Source organism: Balaenoptera ricei, chromosome 15, assembly GCF_028023285.1.
Source record: "Balaenoptera ricei isolate mBalRic1 chromosome 15, mBalRic1.hap2, whole genome shotgun sequence".
NCBI lineage: Eukaryota > Metazoa > Chordata > Mammalia > Artiodactyla > Balaenopteridae > Balaenoptera > Balaenoptera ricei.
The window spans coordinates 54597131-54611054 of record NC_082653.1 but is presented as its reverse complement, the minus strand read 5'-3'; the positions used below and the strand labels follow the sequence as shown (position 1 = coordinate 54611054).

Genomic DNA, 13924 nt, shown 5'->3' with positions numbered 1-13924 from the left:
GGAAAAGGGCTGCTGCTTCTTTCTCAAGCACCTTCTCCCACTGCTCATGCTGCTCTCATTAGGGTGCTTTGCATCTGTGTCAGTTTCATTGGGCAGGGGCTCCTTGAGATTTACTCTTTTCAGGGCCTTGTTCAGTACCTGGTGCAAAGCAAGTACCCAAGAACTCTTGTTGAATGAGTGATTCAAGGAATTCCTTCATTTATTCATTCAGCAAATATGTATTGAGCACGTACTGTGTACTGCTCCCTCAGGGGTAACATCTTGGTGGGGAAAACAAATGAGCAAACAAGATTATTTTATAAATTTATTTATTTGTTTTTATTTTTGGCTGTATTAGGTCTTTGTTGCTGTGCGCGGGCTTTCTCTGGTTGTGGCGAGTGGGGGCTACTCTTTGTTGTGGTGCGTGGGCTTCTCGTCGTGGCTTCTCTTGTTGCAGAGCACGGGCTCTAGGCTCGCGGGCTTCAGTAGTTGTGGCACATGGGCTCAGTAGTTGTGGCTTGCAGGCTTTAGAGCGCAGGCTCAGTAGTTGTGGCGCACGGGCTTAGTTGCTCCGCAGCATGTGGGATCTTCCCGGGCCATGGATCGAACCCGTGTCCCCTGCATTGGCAGGCAGATTCTTAACCACTGTGGCACCAGGGAAGCCCAAGATAATTTTAGACAGTAAGACTTGCTATTGAAGAAAAGAGAGACAAAGAAAGGAAGGAGGGAAAGAAGGGGTCCGTTGAACCCAAGAGCAAAGAAAGACCAGCGTTTCAGCAAATCCTTCCTACGTGTGTCGTGTTAACTTTTCAAAGCATTTTGATGAGCTTCCCGACTCCTCGAGGCGTCTGTCTAGCCAGAGGCCAGGGTCCTGTGTCAGTGGGCAGTAGGGGCAGTGGGCTGCCCCAGGTCCCCAGCCCGTTTTTGCTGTCACAGCCTGGGCAGCCAGTACCAGAGCCTGCGGCAGAAGGCAGCTGGGAGCAGAAGGGCGCTCCAGCAGCGGCATGAGGTGCTGAAGGCAGAGAACTCTGGAGGTGGGTACCAGACGCTGCCTGAGGCTCTGGGGGGACAGGGAGGTGGGGCCGGGCCCAGGGTCTGTGCTGCAGATGGGACAGTGGAGGTGGGGAGGCTGGCCCTCCTACGCCCCCTCCCTGGGCCTCAGGATCCCCACTGCCACCCGACTCTGATTTCCCTCCGGCAGATGCCTCTGACCTGCAGGGCCGGCAGCTGCTGGCCGGCTTGGACAAGGTGGCCAGCGACCTGGACCGGCAGGAGAAGGCCATCACAGGGATCCTGCGGCCGCCACTGGAGCAGGGCCGGGCCGTGCAGGACAGTGCTGAGCGGGCCGAGGACCTCAAGGTACCCCAGGCTGGGGGCACAGGCTGGCCCGCTGGCTCCCCGGGGCCCCTCCTCAAGGTCTCATCCCCATGGGGTGTCTTGGCGCTCAAAAGGGACCACTTGCCACGTGTAACAGGAAGTCGTGAGTCGTGGGGACGGGGGCTGCTCTAGGCCGAAGACTGAGGAGGTCCCTGAGGCCTGGTGCCCCCAAGACACACCCCCAGGAAAAAGGGCTCGTGGCAGAGCTGACAACAGCAGGACTGCAACCCGAGCAGATCAGCACTGAGCTGAGTGAGAGGCCGCGGTGCCCGGCAGCACATGGGCTCTGGGGCGACAGGGCCGGCTCACTCGCCTTGAGCACAGACACACCATTCAAGCCCAAACCTCAGTGTCTTCAGTAAAATGGGCTGATCCGCACTCAGGGGGCCTCAACAGGATGGGGCAAGATGAGCGGCATGGACACCATCTACTCCTCGCCTCTTTTACACACACACACAGTTTCCCGGGTCCTCGGCGCCCTCCACGATGGGCGTGACCGTTCCCGGTTCACAGGAGAGGAACGGGGCTTGGAGAAGTGCCATGGCCCTTGGCGGGGCTCACACCAGGGCTGGTCTGGTTGGAGCCGAACCAAGGCCAGAGGACGCCTGATACAGGGGTGGGGTTGGGGCTAGGCCCCACCATGTCCCCTCCTAAGCTGCTTGGAGTCGCACCCACCTCATTGGAGTTGTCCCCAAAGATGAGTAAAGCTGTGTGAAGCAGTGGGAACAGGAACCTATTCATATTCATCACTCATGAGTCACCATCCAGTGTGTCAGAATTCCCAGGGATGCTCATTACAAACACGGCTTTACCCAGATCCCCAGTCAGGCCCCCCAGGGGAGGACATCCCTGGGTGGGGGTGGCTGCCGGCCGTGGTCAACGCGAGGGGCTCTGGTCCCCACAGAGCATCACCAAGGAGCTGCTGCGCATCGAGCCCGAGAAGGCGAGCAGCACAGCCGAGGGCGAGGCGTTCGTGCAGGCCCTCCCGGGCAGTGGCAGTGCGGCCCTGCTGAGGACGCGGGTGGAGGACACCCAGCGCAGATACGAGCGCCTGGTGCAGCTGCTGGACGCGGCCCAGGAGAAGTGGGTGCAGGCGGGCAGTGGGGAGGCTGGGCGGGGTCAAGGGCCGGCACCGCCCCCCAACTCCTGACTCGTGTCCTCAGGGTTGACGTCGCCAACCGCCTGGAGAAGAGCCTGCAGCAGGGCCGGGAGGTGCTGGCCTCATACGAAAACCAGCTGGCCCAGGAGGACACGGTGCCCAAGAGTGGCCATGCCCTGGACAGCAAGAGGCAGGAGCTGGCAGTGAGTGTGGGGACCCTGCGCCTCAGGAGCCTTTCTCTGAGCTGGGCGTGGGCTCCAGGCGCCCCTGCCACCCCACCTGTGGACAGTCGAGGGGCCCGAGGCCCAGGGCAGCAAGTCTCTCCAGGTTTGGAGTCCCAGCCGTACACAGGGTTTCTGTGGCCTGTGGAAATCAGGTGCTGTTATCTTAAAATCGAATGTCCACATAATCCCCCCAGATTCCCAGTGTCTCTGGACAAGCAGATCTGGCCACCTGGGCCCACATGCCTGCACAGCGCGTCCGCTGAGCACAGGAGCCTCTGCCCCAGCCCAGCATCTGCCCTCTTCACCATTGCCGCTGGGCCCGCTCTAAGCATTGGGGTCTGTGAGCCCGCGGGAGGCCCCTTATTCACAAAGCACCTCACAAAACCCTTGCCCTTTGTGGTGAGGGCCTCACCTCAGAGCCCAGGAAACGGGCTCAGAGACCAGAGCCTTCTCCAAGGCCACTCCAGTCCCGGGCACGGCGTCATAGGCACGTGCCGTGTGCCGCAGGGTTTTAGAAGCTAGTTTTCCCAGGGTACTGGTCATTGTAACAAAATGGAAGCTGCAGAAATGACCACGGGTTTGAGGAGAAACTCAGAGGCAAAGCGCCGGTCCCCGCCCAGGTCCAGGCCTGCCACCCGCTAAAAGCAGGCAGCCCCAAGAGCTCTGGGTAGCGCCATCCCGGGCCCCGGGGCTCTGGCCACAGCACCTGCCATCTGCCTCTCCGCCCCGGCAGGCCATGGCCTCCGAGCTGCAGGCCCGGAAGGCCCTCCTCAGCGAGGTGGAACAGAATCTGCAGGCCGCCAAGCGGTGCTCTGGCTCGCTGGCCAGCCGCTTCCAGGAGCACTGCCCGGACCTGGAGCGCCAGGAGGCCGAGGTGCACAAGCTGCACCAGCGCTTTGACAGCCTCTGCCAGCAGGCGGAGCGCAGGTGAGGGGGCGGCGGGGGGCCTCGGCTTAGTCTGCCTTAAGGCACCAAAGTGGGATTTCTGTGGACAACACTGAAGGCTGTTTGATTTCTAAAGAATTTCCTCTTTCTGAAAAAAGCAGTACATATACAAGATAAAAAACACAAAGGGATTATAATGACCAAACCCTTCCCCCAAGATCAGCACTGCTACCAGTTTCTTGTGTGTCCTTTCAAAAACATTCTCTATGAGCTGGGGTAGGTGATTGACGTACGAATGACAACACACCACATACAGTGTGTCTTGCTATTTTCCCTGTCATATATTTTCCTGGCCTGATGAGTCAGTAAGTGTTCCCTCCTCCTCTTCTGTTTTCTGGAAGAGTTTGTGTAGACTGGGTGTTAATTCCTTAAATGCTTGGAAGAATTCACCACTGAAGCCATCTGGGCCTGCAACTTGTTTTTTTGTGTGTAAGAGGGTTTTTAACTACAAATTCAACCTCTTTAATAGATATTGGACCATTTGGGTTATCTAATGCTTGAGCAACTTCAGAAGTTTGTGTCTTTCAAGGACACATTGTCCATCTCATCAAGTTGAGTTTATTGGCATAAAATTGTTCATAGTATTCTCTTATCCTTGACTATCTGCAGGATCTGAGGGAACGTCCTCTCTCTCATTCCTGATGTTGTATCTTCTTCTGTTGTATCTGTTTATTCTTCTTGCCCCCCCTGATCATTATGTCTGAGGTTTATCACGTCATCGACAGTTTCAATGAACCAGCTTTGGTTGCGGTGATCTTTCTCCTGTTTTCCTGTTTCCTGTTTCACTGACATCTGCTCATTATTATTTCCTACTGCTGCTTACATTAAGTCCAATTTGCTCTTCTTTTTCTTTCTTAAGGTAGGAGCTTAGATTGTTGATTTGAAAGCTTTCTTTTTTTTCTAATCTAAGCATTTAAAACTACATACTTCCCACTAAGCACTGCTTTCGTTGTGTCCCACAAATTTTGATGTTTTTATTTTCAGTGAGTTCAAAAGATTTCCTCACCTCCCTTGTGATTTCCCCTTGGATCCATGAGTTATTTAGGTCCTAGAATTCACAGTGGGCATCCCTGTGAGTCCACACAGGCGGGCCTTCCTGCGTTTTACAGAGGCCGCACAGTATTCCAACACAATATTCTGTAATTTACCTAACTACTCCCTTCCTGGTGAACGTTTAGGTTATTTCCACTTAAATTACTTTTGATGACCTCTTTAAAAAGGGATGGCAGGCAGCTCTCAGTGAGACCTGAGAGCTCAAAGGCCTGACGGGCTTTGCCCCGCAGGGTCCAGAGCCTGCAGAGCACCCGGGCTGCTCATGACGCCTTCTGTAGTGGCCGCGACCACCTGCTGCAGTTCCTGTCCCACATCCCCAGCTACGAGCCCCAGGAGACAGACGGCCTCGGCCAGATGGAGACCAAGCTGAACAACCAGAAGGTGAGAAGGCCACTTCCACGTTCACAGGAGGATGGTCACAAGGCGGGGTCGGAGGTTAGCAAGCCCCTTCGTGGATGGGGGCCTGGCAGCGGTCCTGGCCAGGCGGGCTCCCAGCACCCGAGTCTCTGACAACAAGGACGGGGTCTCCCTCACCTCTCCGTCCTCAGTGCCCAGCACAGGGCCTGGCCCAGAGTGGACACTCCGTGCAAGCCAGCTAAATAAGCAAATAGCTACAGGGACACAGGGGAGCCCTCAGGGGGAAAAACCCATTTCCAAAGCCCGGAGTCCTGGCTCTGCAGAAGGCAGCAGGGCCTTGGGGTGAAGGCGAGGAACGGGAAGCCCAACAGCCTGGTCTCAAATCCTGCTCCCACCCCCATTAGCCATGAGCCCACGGGCCAGTCACTGCGCCGCACTGTGCCTGGGTTTCCTCGTTCATAAACTGGAGGTGAGGACGGTGCCTACCGCACAGGATGTTGGGAGATTCAGTGAGATAATCTAAGAAAGATACTAGAACAGTGCCTGACATTTCGATGCACTCAATAAACACAACTTTCCTGCCAAAGATAATTATCTTCTTGGCCCTTCTTCACAGGGCCTTAGAATTGCCTTTTGTAACAAACAAATGTAAACAAGGAAGCCATTTGTTATACTTTGTGCTACGGAAGAATTCCAGACTCCCAAGGAATCCAGCTACTCTATCTAGGTTTTGGATTTTTTTTTTTTTTTTTTTAATTTTTGGTTTTCAAAGTCTCTGTTGTTTTACAGAACCTGCTAGATGAGATAGCAAGAAGGGAAGAGGAAGTACAGAAAGTCTACGCCCACTCCCAGCAGTACCAGCAAGCTGTCAAGGTGAGACGTGACACCCTGCCCGGAGTGTAAAGCAGCAGGGCCTCTTCCCACCAGCTGGTCCGGCGGGGGTGTCCTCAGGCACTGCTGGCGGCCACGCAAACCGGCACAGGCCTTTGGGAAACAAGATGGTACTGGGCATCGAATACCAGAAAAGGATTTTCTACTGTTTAAAGCAGTAACTGGGGGAATTTATCCTAAAAGAAAAAATATGAAAGAATAATAACGTGGGATTAACAAAATCACTGTACAACAGAATTATTTACAATAGCAAAACAGACAAACTAGAAATAACCTAAATGTCCAATAGCAGAGGAACGGCTAGTAAATTATCATCTAACCACACAATGGATGTTAAAGTCATCAAACTGATCCACAGGAGGATTAGGAGGAGGCAACGTGAGAAAAGCCATAACTCTTATGGTACGGAGTTAAATGAAGAAAGCAGAATGCCATGGTCTCTAGGCCAGGGAGGGCCTGGAAGGAGCATGCTTTGGGGATGGAGGGGGATTGTGGGCCTACTTTTTCTCATCGCACATGTTATTCAGGGATGTAGATATGTACCACTGATGGATCTATGGTTCTCAAAACCTCCTGGCAGTCAGAACAGGGTATGGCTGAGCGGAAGACCTTTGCAGTCAGCTGGAAGGGGTATAAGAACATTTCGGTCTCACCTGCTCTTGTCTGCCCTCTGCCACGTCTCTCTCACACAGGACTATGAGTTGGAAGCAGAGAAACTCAGGTCCCTCCTTGACTTGGAGAATGGAAGAAGCAGCCACATGAGCAAGAGGGCCAGGCTCCAGTCCCCTGCCGCCAAAGTGAGGGAAGAGGTGAGCTCTGCAGGCCAGGCCTTCTCGGGGTTCCCTCGCTCCAGAGAGCATGGCATGCAGGCCTCAGAGACGCACACACAATAGGGAAACTGGCCCAAGAGCCCTCCTGGGTGCCAACAGGTTCAGTAAGAGGAGATAACAACTTATTCTGGGGTGGCGACATTGATATGCCTAGAAAGACAGCCTGCTGGGCTTATCTGAGCCAGAGCCACGGACTCCCCCTGCGCCCCGTAAGTAAGTACACACACACAGAGGGCCGATGTTATCAGCTCCTTCCATACACGAACGCGCTAAGGCTCAGAGACAGACTTGCTCAAGGTCACTCGCTGGGGTTTAGGCTTCTGACTCTAAATCTAGTTTTCTCTCCTGTAGATGAGACTGTAGTAGAACTCCAGGTAGGAAGGGGCAAGAAGGTACCCTCTCTCCCCAAATGTCAGACTTTTCAAACACCGTCCAGCTCACCTTTGCTTAGTCTGTTGACTCCTGTCTGCTCTCCTGTAGGAAACAGCTCTTGCTGCCAAGTTCACGGAAGTTAATGCCATCAACAGACAGAGGCTGCAGAATCTGGAGTTTGCTCTGAATCTCCTGAGACAGGTAATGGATCTCAGTAAGGCATTCTACTCAAAACTATCCCAAGAGCTGAGAAATAAGACTCATTGTGCCTCAGAGAAACAGCCTGTGAACCAGTGGGCGTGTCCCCCTGCGAACAGGGTTGGGTGGCACCAGTGCAGACGCCAGCCCATGCCTGTGCCCCTGTGGACATGAGTCCAACCTACGTGTCCCATCCCTCAAACATTTGCTGAGTACCCAGAAAAAGGTAACTTATTTTTAAAAGCCCAAAATGTTAACGACAACATTGTAATAGTTAAGAAAGTGGAAGCAACTCAATATTCACCAGCAATGGGTGTGCGACTGAGCCAGGGTCTGTCCACACAATGGAAAATGACGAAGCTGTCACACGACGGGGTGGCGCTCTCTGTGCCGCTGCAGATTCTCCCATAAGTGCAACAAGCAGTGTGCAGAACAGGCATCACCGTTAGTGTGGAAAAAATAAATACGTGTCACACGCAAAAACATACGTGTCTCAAAGGTGATAGTATCCTGTAGGAACAGGACCAGAGGTGACAGACAGCCTCTGCTTCACACTCTTCTGTGGTTTTAAAATATTTTCCCAGATGCATTTAAACTAGTTGTTTTACCATTTTCAAAAGGAAGCCTAGGACTCCAGTGAACCCGGCACTGAGCGGGTCTCCTAGGGACCGCAGGACAAGCAGTCTGACCTCTGGCGGGTGGCCAGGTGGGGTCGGGCCGTGCAGAGTCCGGCATTAACCCTGCGCTGTCTCCTCCTTCCCAGCAGCCTGAGGCAGGCATGAGCCATGAGGCCCTGCCCGGGAGCAAGCCGGGCTCCGGAGCAGAGGAGACGTGGAAGATTCAGAAGGAGCTGGACGAGGAGGCGGAGCGGAGGCAGCAGCTGGAGAATGAGGTCAGGAGCGCCCAGGAGGAGATCCGGACCCTGCAGAACCAGAGCCCGCAGAATGCGGTGGTGAGGAAGGAGGTGCTCAAGAAGGTGCCAGACCCCATGCTGGAGGAGAGCCTCCGGCAGACGCAGCAGACCCTGGTGGAGGAGCAGCGCAAGAACCAGCTGCTTCAGGAGGAGCTGGAGGCGCTGCAGCTGCGGCTGCGCGCCCTGGAGCAGGAGGCCAGGGACGGGGGGCAGGAGTACACGGTCAAGGAGGTTCTGCGCATCGAGCCGGACCAGACCCAGGCCAGCGAGGTCCTGAGGCTGCGGGAGGAGCTGGAGGAGCTGCGGCGGCAGAAGGGCAGCCAGGAGGCAGAGGCGCTCCTCCTGCAGCAGCGCATCGCAGCCCTGGCCCAGGAGAAGAACCAGGTGCGGGAGAAGGTCACTGAGAAGGAGGTGGTGAAACTGCAGAATGACCCCCAGCTGGAGGCAGAGTTCCGGAAGCTGCAGGAGGACGGGCAGCGGGAGCAGCAGCTCAGGGAGAAGCAGGAGGAGGAGCTGAGCTTCCTCCAGGACAAGCTGAAGAGGCTGGAGAAGGAGCGGGCCATGGCCGAGGGCAAGATCACCATCAAGGAGGTGCTCAAGGTGGAGAAGGATGTGGCAACCGAGAGGGAGGTGAGTGACCTCACACGCCAGTATGAGGACGAGGCCGCCAAGGCTCGTGCCAACAAGAGGGAGAAAACAGGGCTGCTCCGAAAGATCTGGGCCTTGGAGGAGGAAAACGCCAAAGTGGTCGTGCAGGAGAAAGTGCGGGAGATCGTCCGGCCAGACCCCAAGGCAGAGAGTGAGGTGGCCAACCTCCGCCTGGAGCTGGTCGAGCAGGAGTGCAAGTACCGGGGGGCCGAGGAGCAGCTGAAGGGCTACCAGAGCGAGCTGGAGGTGCTCCGGAGGCGGGGCCCCCAGGTGGAGGTCAAGGAAGTGACGAAGGAGGTCATCAAGTACAAGACCGACCCCGAGATGGAGAAAGAGCTTCAGAGGCTCAGGGAGGAGATCATCGACAAGACCAGACTCATCGAAAGGTGTGACCTGGAGATCTACCAGCTGAAGCAGGAGATCCAGTCCCTGAAAGAGGCCAAACCCCAGGTGCAGACCAAGGAGGTGGTCCAGGAGATCCTGCAGTTCCAGGAAGACCCCCAGACCAAAGAGGAAGTGGAGTCTCTGAGGGCCCAGCTGTCCGAGGAACAGAAGAAGCAAGTGGATCTGGAGAGAGAGAGGGCGTCCCAGGAGGATAAAATCAAACAGAAGGAGGAAGAGCTTTCCCAGGTGAAGGAGAAGACGGTGCAGCAGGAGGTCGTCAGGTACGAGGAGGAGCCGGGCCTGCAGGCCGAGGTGAACGCCTTCACCGAGAGCATCGACGCTGAGCTGCAGCAGATCGATGGCCTCCGCGGGGAGCTGCAGCAGCTGCAGCGCAGGCGAGCGGAGCTGGGGCGCCAGCTGGAGGAGCTGCAGTGCGAGCGGCAGGCACGCAGGGAGGCCGAGCTGGAGGTGCAGCACCTGAAGCAGCGGCTGGCCCAGCTGGAGGAGGAGGCGGGGGAGGCCCGGGAAAAGGTGACCCTCAAGCAGAAGGTGGTGCTGCAGCAGGACCCCCAGCAGGCCCGGGAGCACACCCTGCTTGCGCTGCAGCTGGAGGAAGAGCGGCACCGGCGGCAGGTCCTGGAGCGTGAGCTCGAGACCCTGAAGAAAAAGCTGGAGCACCTGGAGAAGATGGAGGTCAAGGAGAAGGTGGTCTTCTCCAAGAGCATCCAGGTGGAGAGGGGCGACACCGAGCAGGAGATTCAGAAGCTGAAGAGCAGCATGGAGGCGGAGAGCCAGAGCAAGAGGGCGCTGGACGCGGAGGTGAACCGGCTGGAGGCCAAGCTGTCGGAGCTGGAGTTCTGTAACTCCAAGTCATCCAAGGAGCTGGATTTCCTGAGGGAAGAGAACCACAAACTGCAGCTGGAGAGGCAGAGCCTGCAGCTCGAGGCCCGCAGGCTCCAGTCCGAAATCGAGATGGCGGTGGCGGAGACGCGGGGCCTAAGGAGCATGCCGGTGGCAGCGGATCCCGGGGCGCAGCTCGACTGCCGCCTCCGGTCCCTGGAGCAGGAGCTGGACGACCTCAGGCAGCTCTCCAGAGACAAAGACCTGGAGATCGATGAGCTGCAGCGGCGCCTGGGCTCCGTGGCCATCAAGCGGGAGCAAAGGGAGAACCACCTGCGGCGCTCCATCGTGGTCATCGACCCCGACTCGGGCCGCGAACTGTCCCCAGAGGAAGCCCACCGGGCCGGCCTCATCGACTGGAACATGTTTGTGAAACTCAGGAACCAGGAGTGCGACTGGGAGGAAATCTCCGTCAAGGGTCCCAACGGGGAGTCCTCCGTGATCCATGACAGGAAGTCTGGCAAGAAGTTCTCCATCGAAGAGGCCCTGCAGAACGGAAGGCTGACCCCTGCCCAGTACGACCGCTACGTCAACAAGGATATGTCCATCCAGGAGCTGGCCGTCCTGGTGTCCGGGGAGAAGTAGGCACGGCCCCACCCTCACCTTCCTGGAAGCAGATGCTGGCTCTCTCTCCTGCCCAGTACTCTCCTCGGTATCTTTTCTCCCTGGCCCCGTGCAGCTCTTAATCCGTGCAGAACCAACCCCGTGTGTCCCCCAGCTGCTCAGAGCACAGCTCAACCACAAGCGGGACAGGCACCTGCTGAACCGTCATCCAACCAGGTGAGTGACCTGCTTCATCTCCCGATGATTCAAACCCGCAGTGCCCTTCTCCTTTCTCCTTTTCCCACACAGTCCCATAAACAGACTCCTTGTGTGATACCTGGAAGCAACTGAAAACTACTAAAGCACACGACGACCAACAACTGGGGTGGACAAGCCCGCTCCATGCAGCACTGGCCTCCACACCCCAGCAGGGGAAACTCTAGGGCAGAAAGGCCTCCCTTCAGCAAAGCAACAGCTCCCCGGGCCTGTGACCTGCATTCACACCCCTCGGGATTCTGGCTCAGCCGACTCTTCGTCAGAGGCCTTCTGGGGAGACGGATCTGGGCTCTATGCCAGAAAAGGTGCAAAGAAACCAGAACAGCATCTGACCCTGGTGCTCGAATGAAGCTTAACTGTCAAGCCAGACTGTCCCAAGAAAACGCACCATCAGGGAACGTTTCATGTTCTGAAATTAAAGTACTTTCCTAGTGGACTGTGTTGCTGTTAGCCTTAGATTTGGTGCCTAGTCCTGCTTCTTATCTCACTGCCATTTAGTAAACTCCACGGTTGATTTTCTACCAAACAAATTTCGGGCCCTCTGTATCTCACGTATTATGTAAGAAAATGGGAAGTAATAGGGAATTCTATTTATAGCGCAAAAATAAACAAACACCTGGTGGCTTGATTCTAATTTCATGGTAAGTGTGTTTCTTCCTCTTTTGCATGTGAGGCTTATTCTCCAACACCCTCTTGGCTTTTAGCCAAAATGAATGTTCCCTACATACCAGCTCCTAAGGGAGAAAGAATTACTTGCAAATATGGTAAAAGGAAATAAATGAGAAACGATGTTTTGGAAACCTTGAAACAATTTATTGGGTGGTTTTATACAAGATTAACAATTTCCACACCACCCCCAACACCAACATAGTCGCTGCATGAAAGCCACAGCCCTTTCACACCCAAGAAACGCCGGCAAGGAAAGCCCTGCAGCGCCGTGGCCCATGAGCCTGCTCCGCCAACAGACCTGCCTTGCCGTGGCTCTTCAAGTCATTCACTCCTTCGTTACCACAAATAAAGCATCCACAAGGAAAAGAAACCTCATAAACTCCCCATCAAAGAAACGTTTCCCTGAGGCAAGAGGCATCACTAGATTCCTAAGAAATGAGGGTACTGCTCCAGCCGCACACTCAGTGGTGCTCGGGGAGGAGGGAGCACTGCAGGGAAGGGAACCGGGGTGTTCTCCTGCTGCTCAGTGTTCACGGACGGCCTCTGCGCGGCTCTGAGCTCAGCAATACAAATCTCTTCTTTGGCTCTTTTGCTACTACCTAAGACTATTCTGTAAACTGGAAATCCAAGTTGCAAAAAATAGATATAATAAAGGGATAAGGAATCCACTTAGCCCAATGTGAAACATATGTTGGTTTTTATGTAAAAAAGAGCACAGGCCTGGCCGACTAGCTGGCAGAGGTCTTGCTCCCCCTGGAAACCAGGCAACCTCTGTGTGAATCGTGAGTTACCAAGCATTGTATCCTGGGAGTCAGGAACCAAGAGAGCTGCCCGTGTCTCCACACAGGCGTACATTCTGAGGAGGCTGTTTACTCTCAACGTATCAGAAGTCACTTAGCTAGAGCAGTCAGTTCAGACTGCACAGGACAGGCAAGCGCCGTAAAATCTTTGTGAAGCAGCCACTGGGTGAGTGGGAACAGTGGGATGACTTGAGCTCTGGGGTAACTGTCCCAATCTGTCTCTGACGTGCTCTCCAAGCTCGTCAGCATGTCACCCTGAAGTCAATGCATAGCCCTGCTGCCTGGAGAGCCAGGACCTCCAGGCCTGTTTCTACACGGCAGATGCTTCACAGAGGCCTGTTCCTGCAGCTCTGCCTGAGAATGGTTTTTAAATAAACTGGAATGTCTACCTGTGACTTGGAACCCCTCATATCCTTGGCCCTCGAAGAGATGAAGAAGGGCTCTGGGGCTCTGCAGTCCACCTGTATGAACTCTGGAAAAACAAAGTGGGGGCCCTGGCTGAACTGGGGCCTGGGATTTGTGGGCCCAGATGACCTTCAAGTCAGGATGGCACAGATTATGATGTGCAACCATAAAAAACTCAAACTGGCTATGTCTTAAATACAGACATCTCTTTAAAAAAGGTCTTCATCTGAGATCCACTCAGAGGGCTGAATGGATGTGTGTCTAATTCTGCTCCACCATAAAGGCACTGGAATTATGTCTTCCTAGGAACAACATGACTTGCGAAGAATAGTCCCATTCTATCCAATGCATTTAATGGTAAGGATGAAAACTGAGCCAAAAATAAGTGTCTTTAAAAATCCTACCACAATTGTTGAATCTACAAAGGTCTTTTCTCTAAAAGAGCTTCATTGTCATGTTCAGTGGAGAGATGGGCCCCCACGATGAGCACACATTGGGTGTATTTTTCAAAGAACAAGGTACATCTCCCAGCTGTGATGTTAGCTGGGTTTGTCCTGTTGAGCACACAGCCTGAGGATGGACGGACACCGTGACCATCCAGGGAGCCCACTGTGGCCAGAAGGAGCCCGGACCAGTAGGGTGCCATGAGGTACTCTGACCAAATGTGAGGGGGGTCGGGCAGATGTGAAGCACAGGTGCGCCACCTGCTCTGCCCCGCCACCAGAGCTCTGAACACGACCCGGCACACTCCCCAGCCTAGCGCTGCCCCTCCGACGATTGTCTGCAACAGAGCTGAGAGGCCTGGAGCACCAGGCTGGTCAGGGCCTCCAGAGAAGCACGGGGCTGCTCCCCTAACTGAAGGCACATCACACGTGCCAAGAGACGCTCCACTTAGCACTCATGCCTTCTCCAGAAGAAAATCAATGGCAGAAAGAGCATAGTTATTATCCGACTTCCGAGACCTACTCGTTCAGCTTCCAGCCTTTCCCTTGAAAGTCACAATTTCCGTGGTACACTGGGCCCTTTCCCATGAAGCTGAGAAGCATCTGAAAAAGAGTAAG

General features: G+C 54.9%; 2 protein-coding genes across 5 annotated transcripts in view; one reads left to right on the top strand and one right to left on the bottom strand.

Moving 5' to 3' along the window:
• The window catches only part of PPL (periplakin), a 43677-nt gene extending 32054 nt beyond the window's left edge, over nt 1–11623 (top strand). For 2 of the 3 annotated variants that reach the window (XM_059898198.1, XM_059898196.1), the window contains 10 exons: nt 916–1013; nt 1181–1338; nt 2261–2439; nt 2520–2658; nt 3413–3606; nt 4908–5058; nt 5824–5907; nt 6618–6734; nt 7236–7328; nt 8089–11623. In XM_059898198.1, the coding sequence (XP_059754181.1) occupies nt 916–1013; nt 1181–1338; nt 2261–2439; nt 2520–2658; nt 3413–3606; nt 4908–5058; nt 5824–5907; nt 6618–6734; nt 7236–7328; nt 8089–10755 (3880 nt within the window). In that variant the 3' untranslated portion in view covers nt 10756–11623. The remainder of the gene's footprint in view (nt 1–915; nt 1014–1180; nt 1339–2260; nt 2440–2519; nt 2659–3412; nt 3607–4907; nt 5059–5823; nt 5908–6617; nt 6735–7235; nt 7329–8088) is intronic. The other variant, XM_059898197.1, reaches the window with a different exon arrangement.
• A 157-nt stretch (nt 11624–11780) lies between these two features.
• UBN1 (ubinuclein 1) overlaps nt 11781–13924 on the bottom strand; it is a 37572-nt gene continuing 35428 nt past the window's right edge. For both annotated transcript variants that reach the window (XM_059898201.1, XM_059898202.1), the window contains one exon: nt 11781–13909. In XM_059898201.1, the coding sequence (XP_059754184.1) occupies nt 13860–13909 (50 nt within the window). In that variant the 3' untranslated portion in view covers nt 11781–13859. The remainder of the gene's footprint in view (nt 13910–13924) is intronic.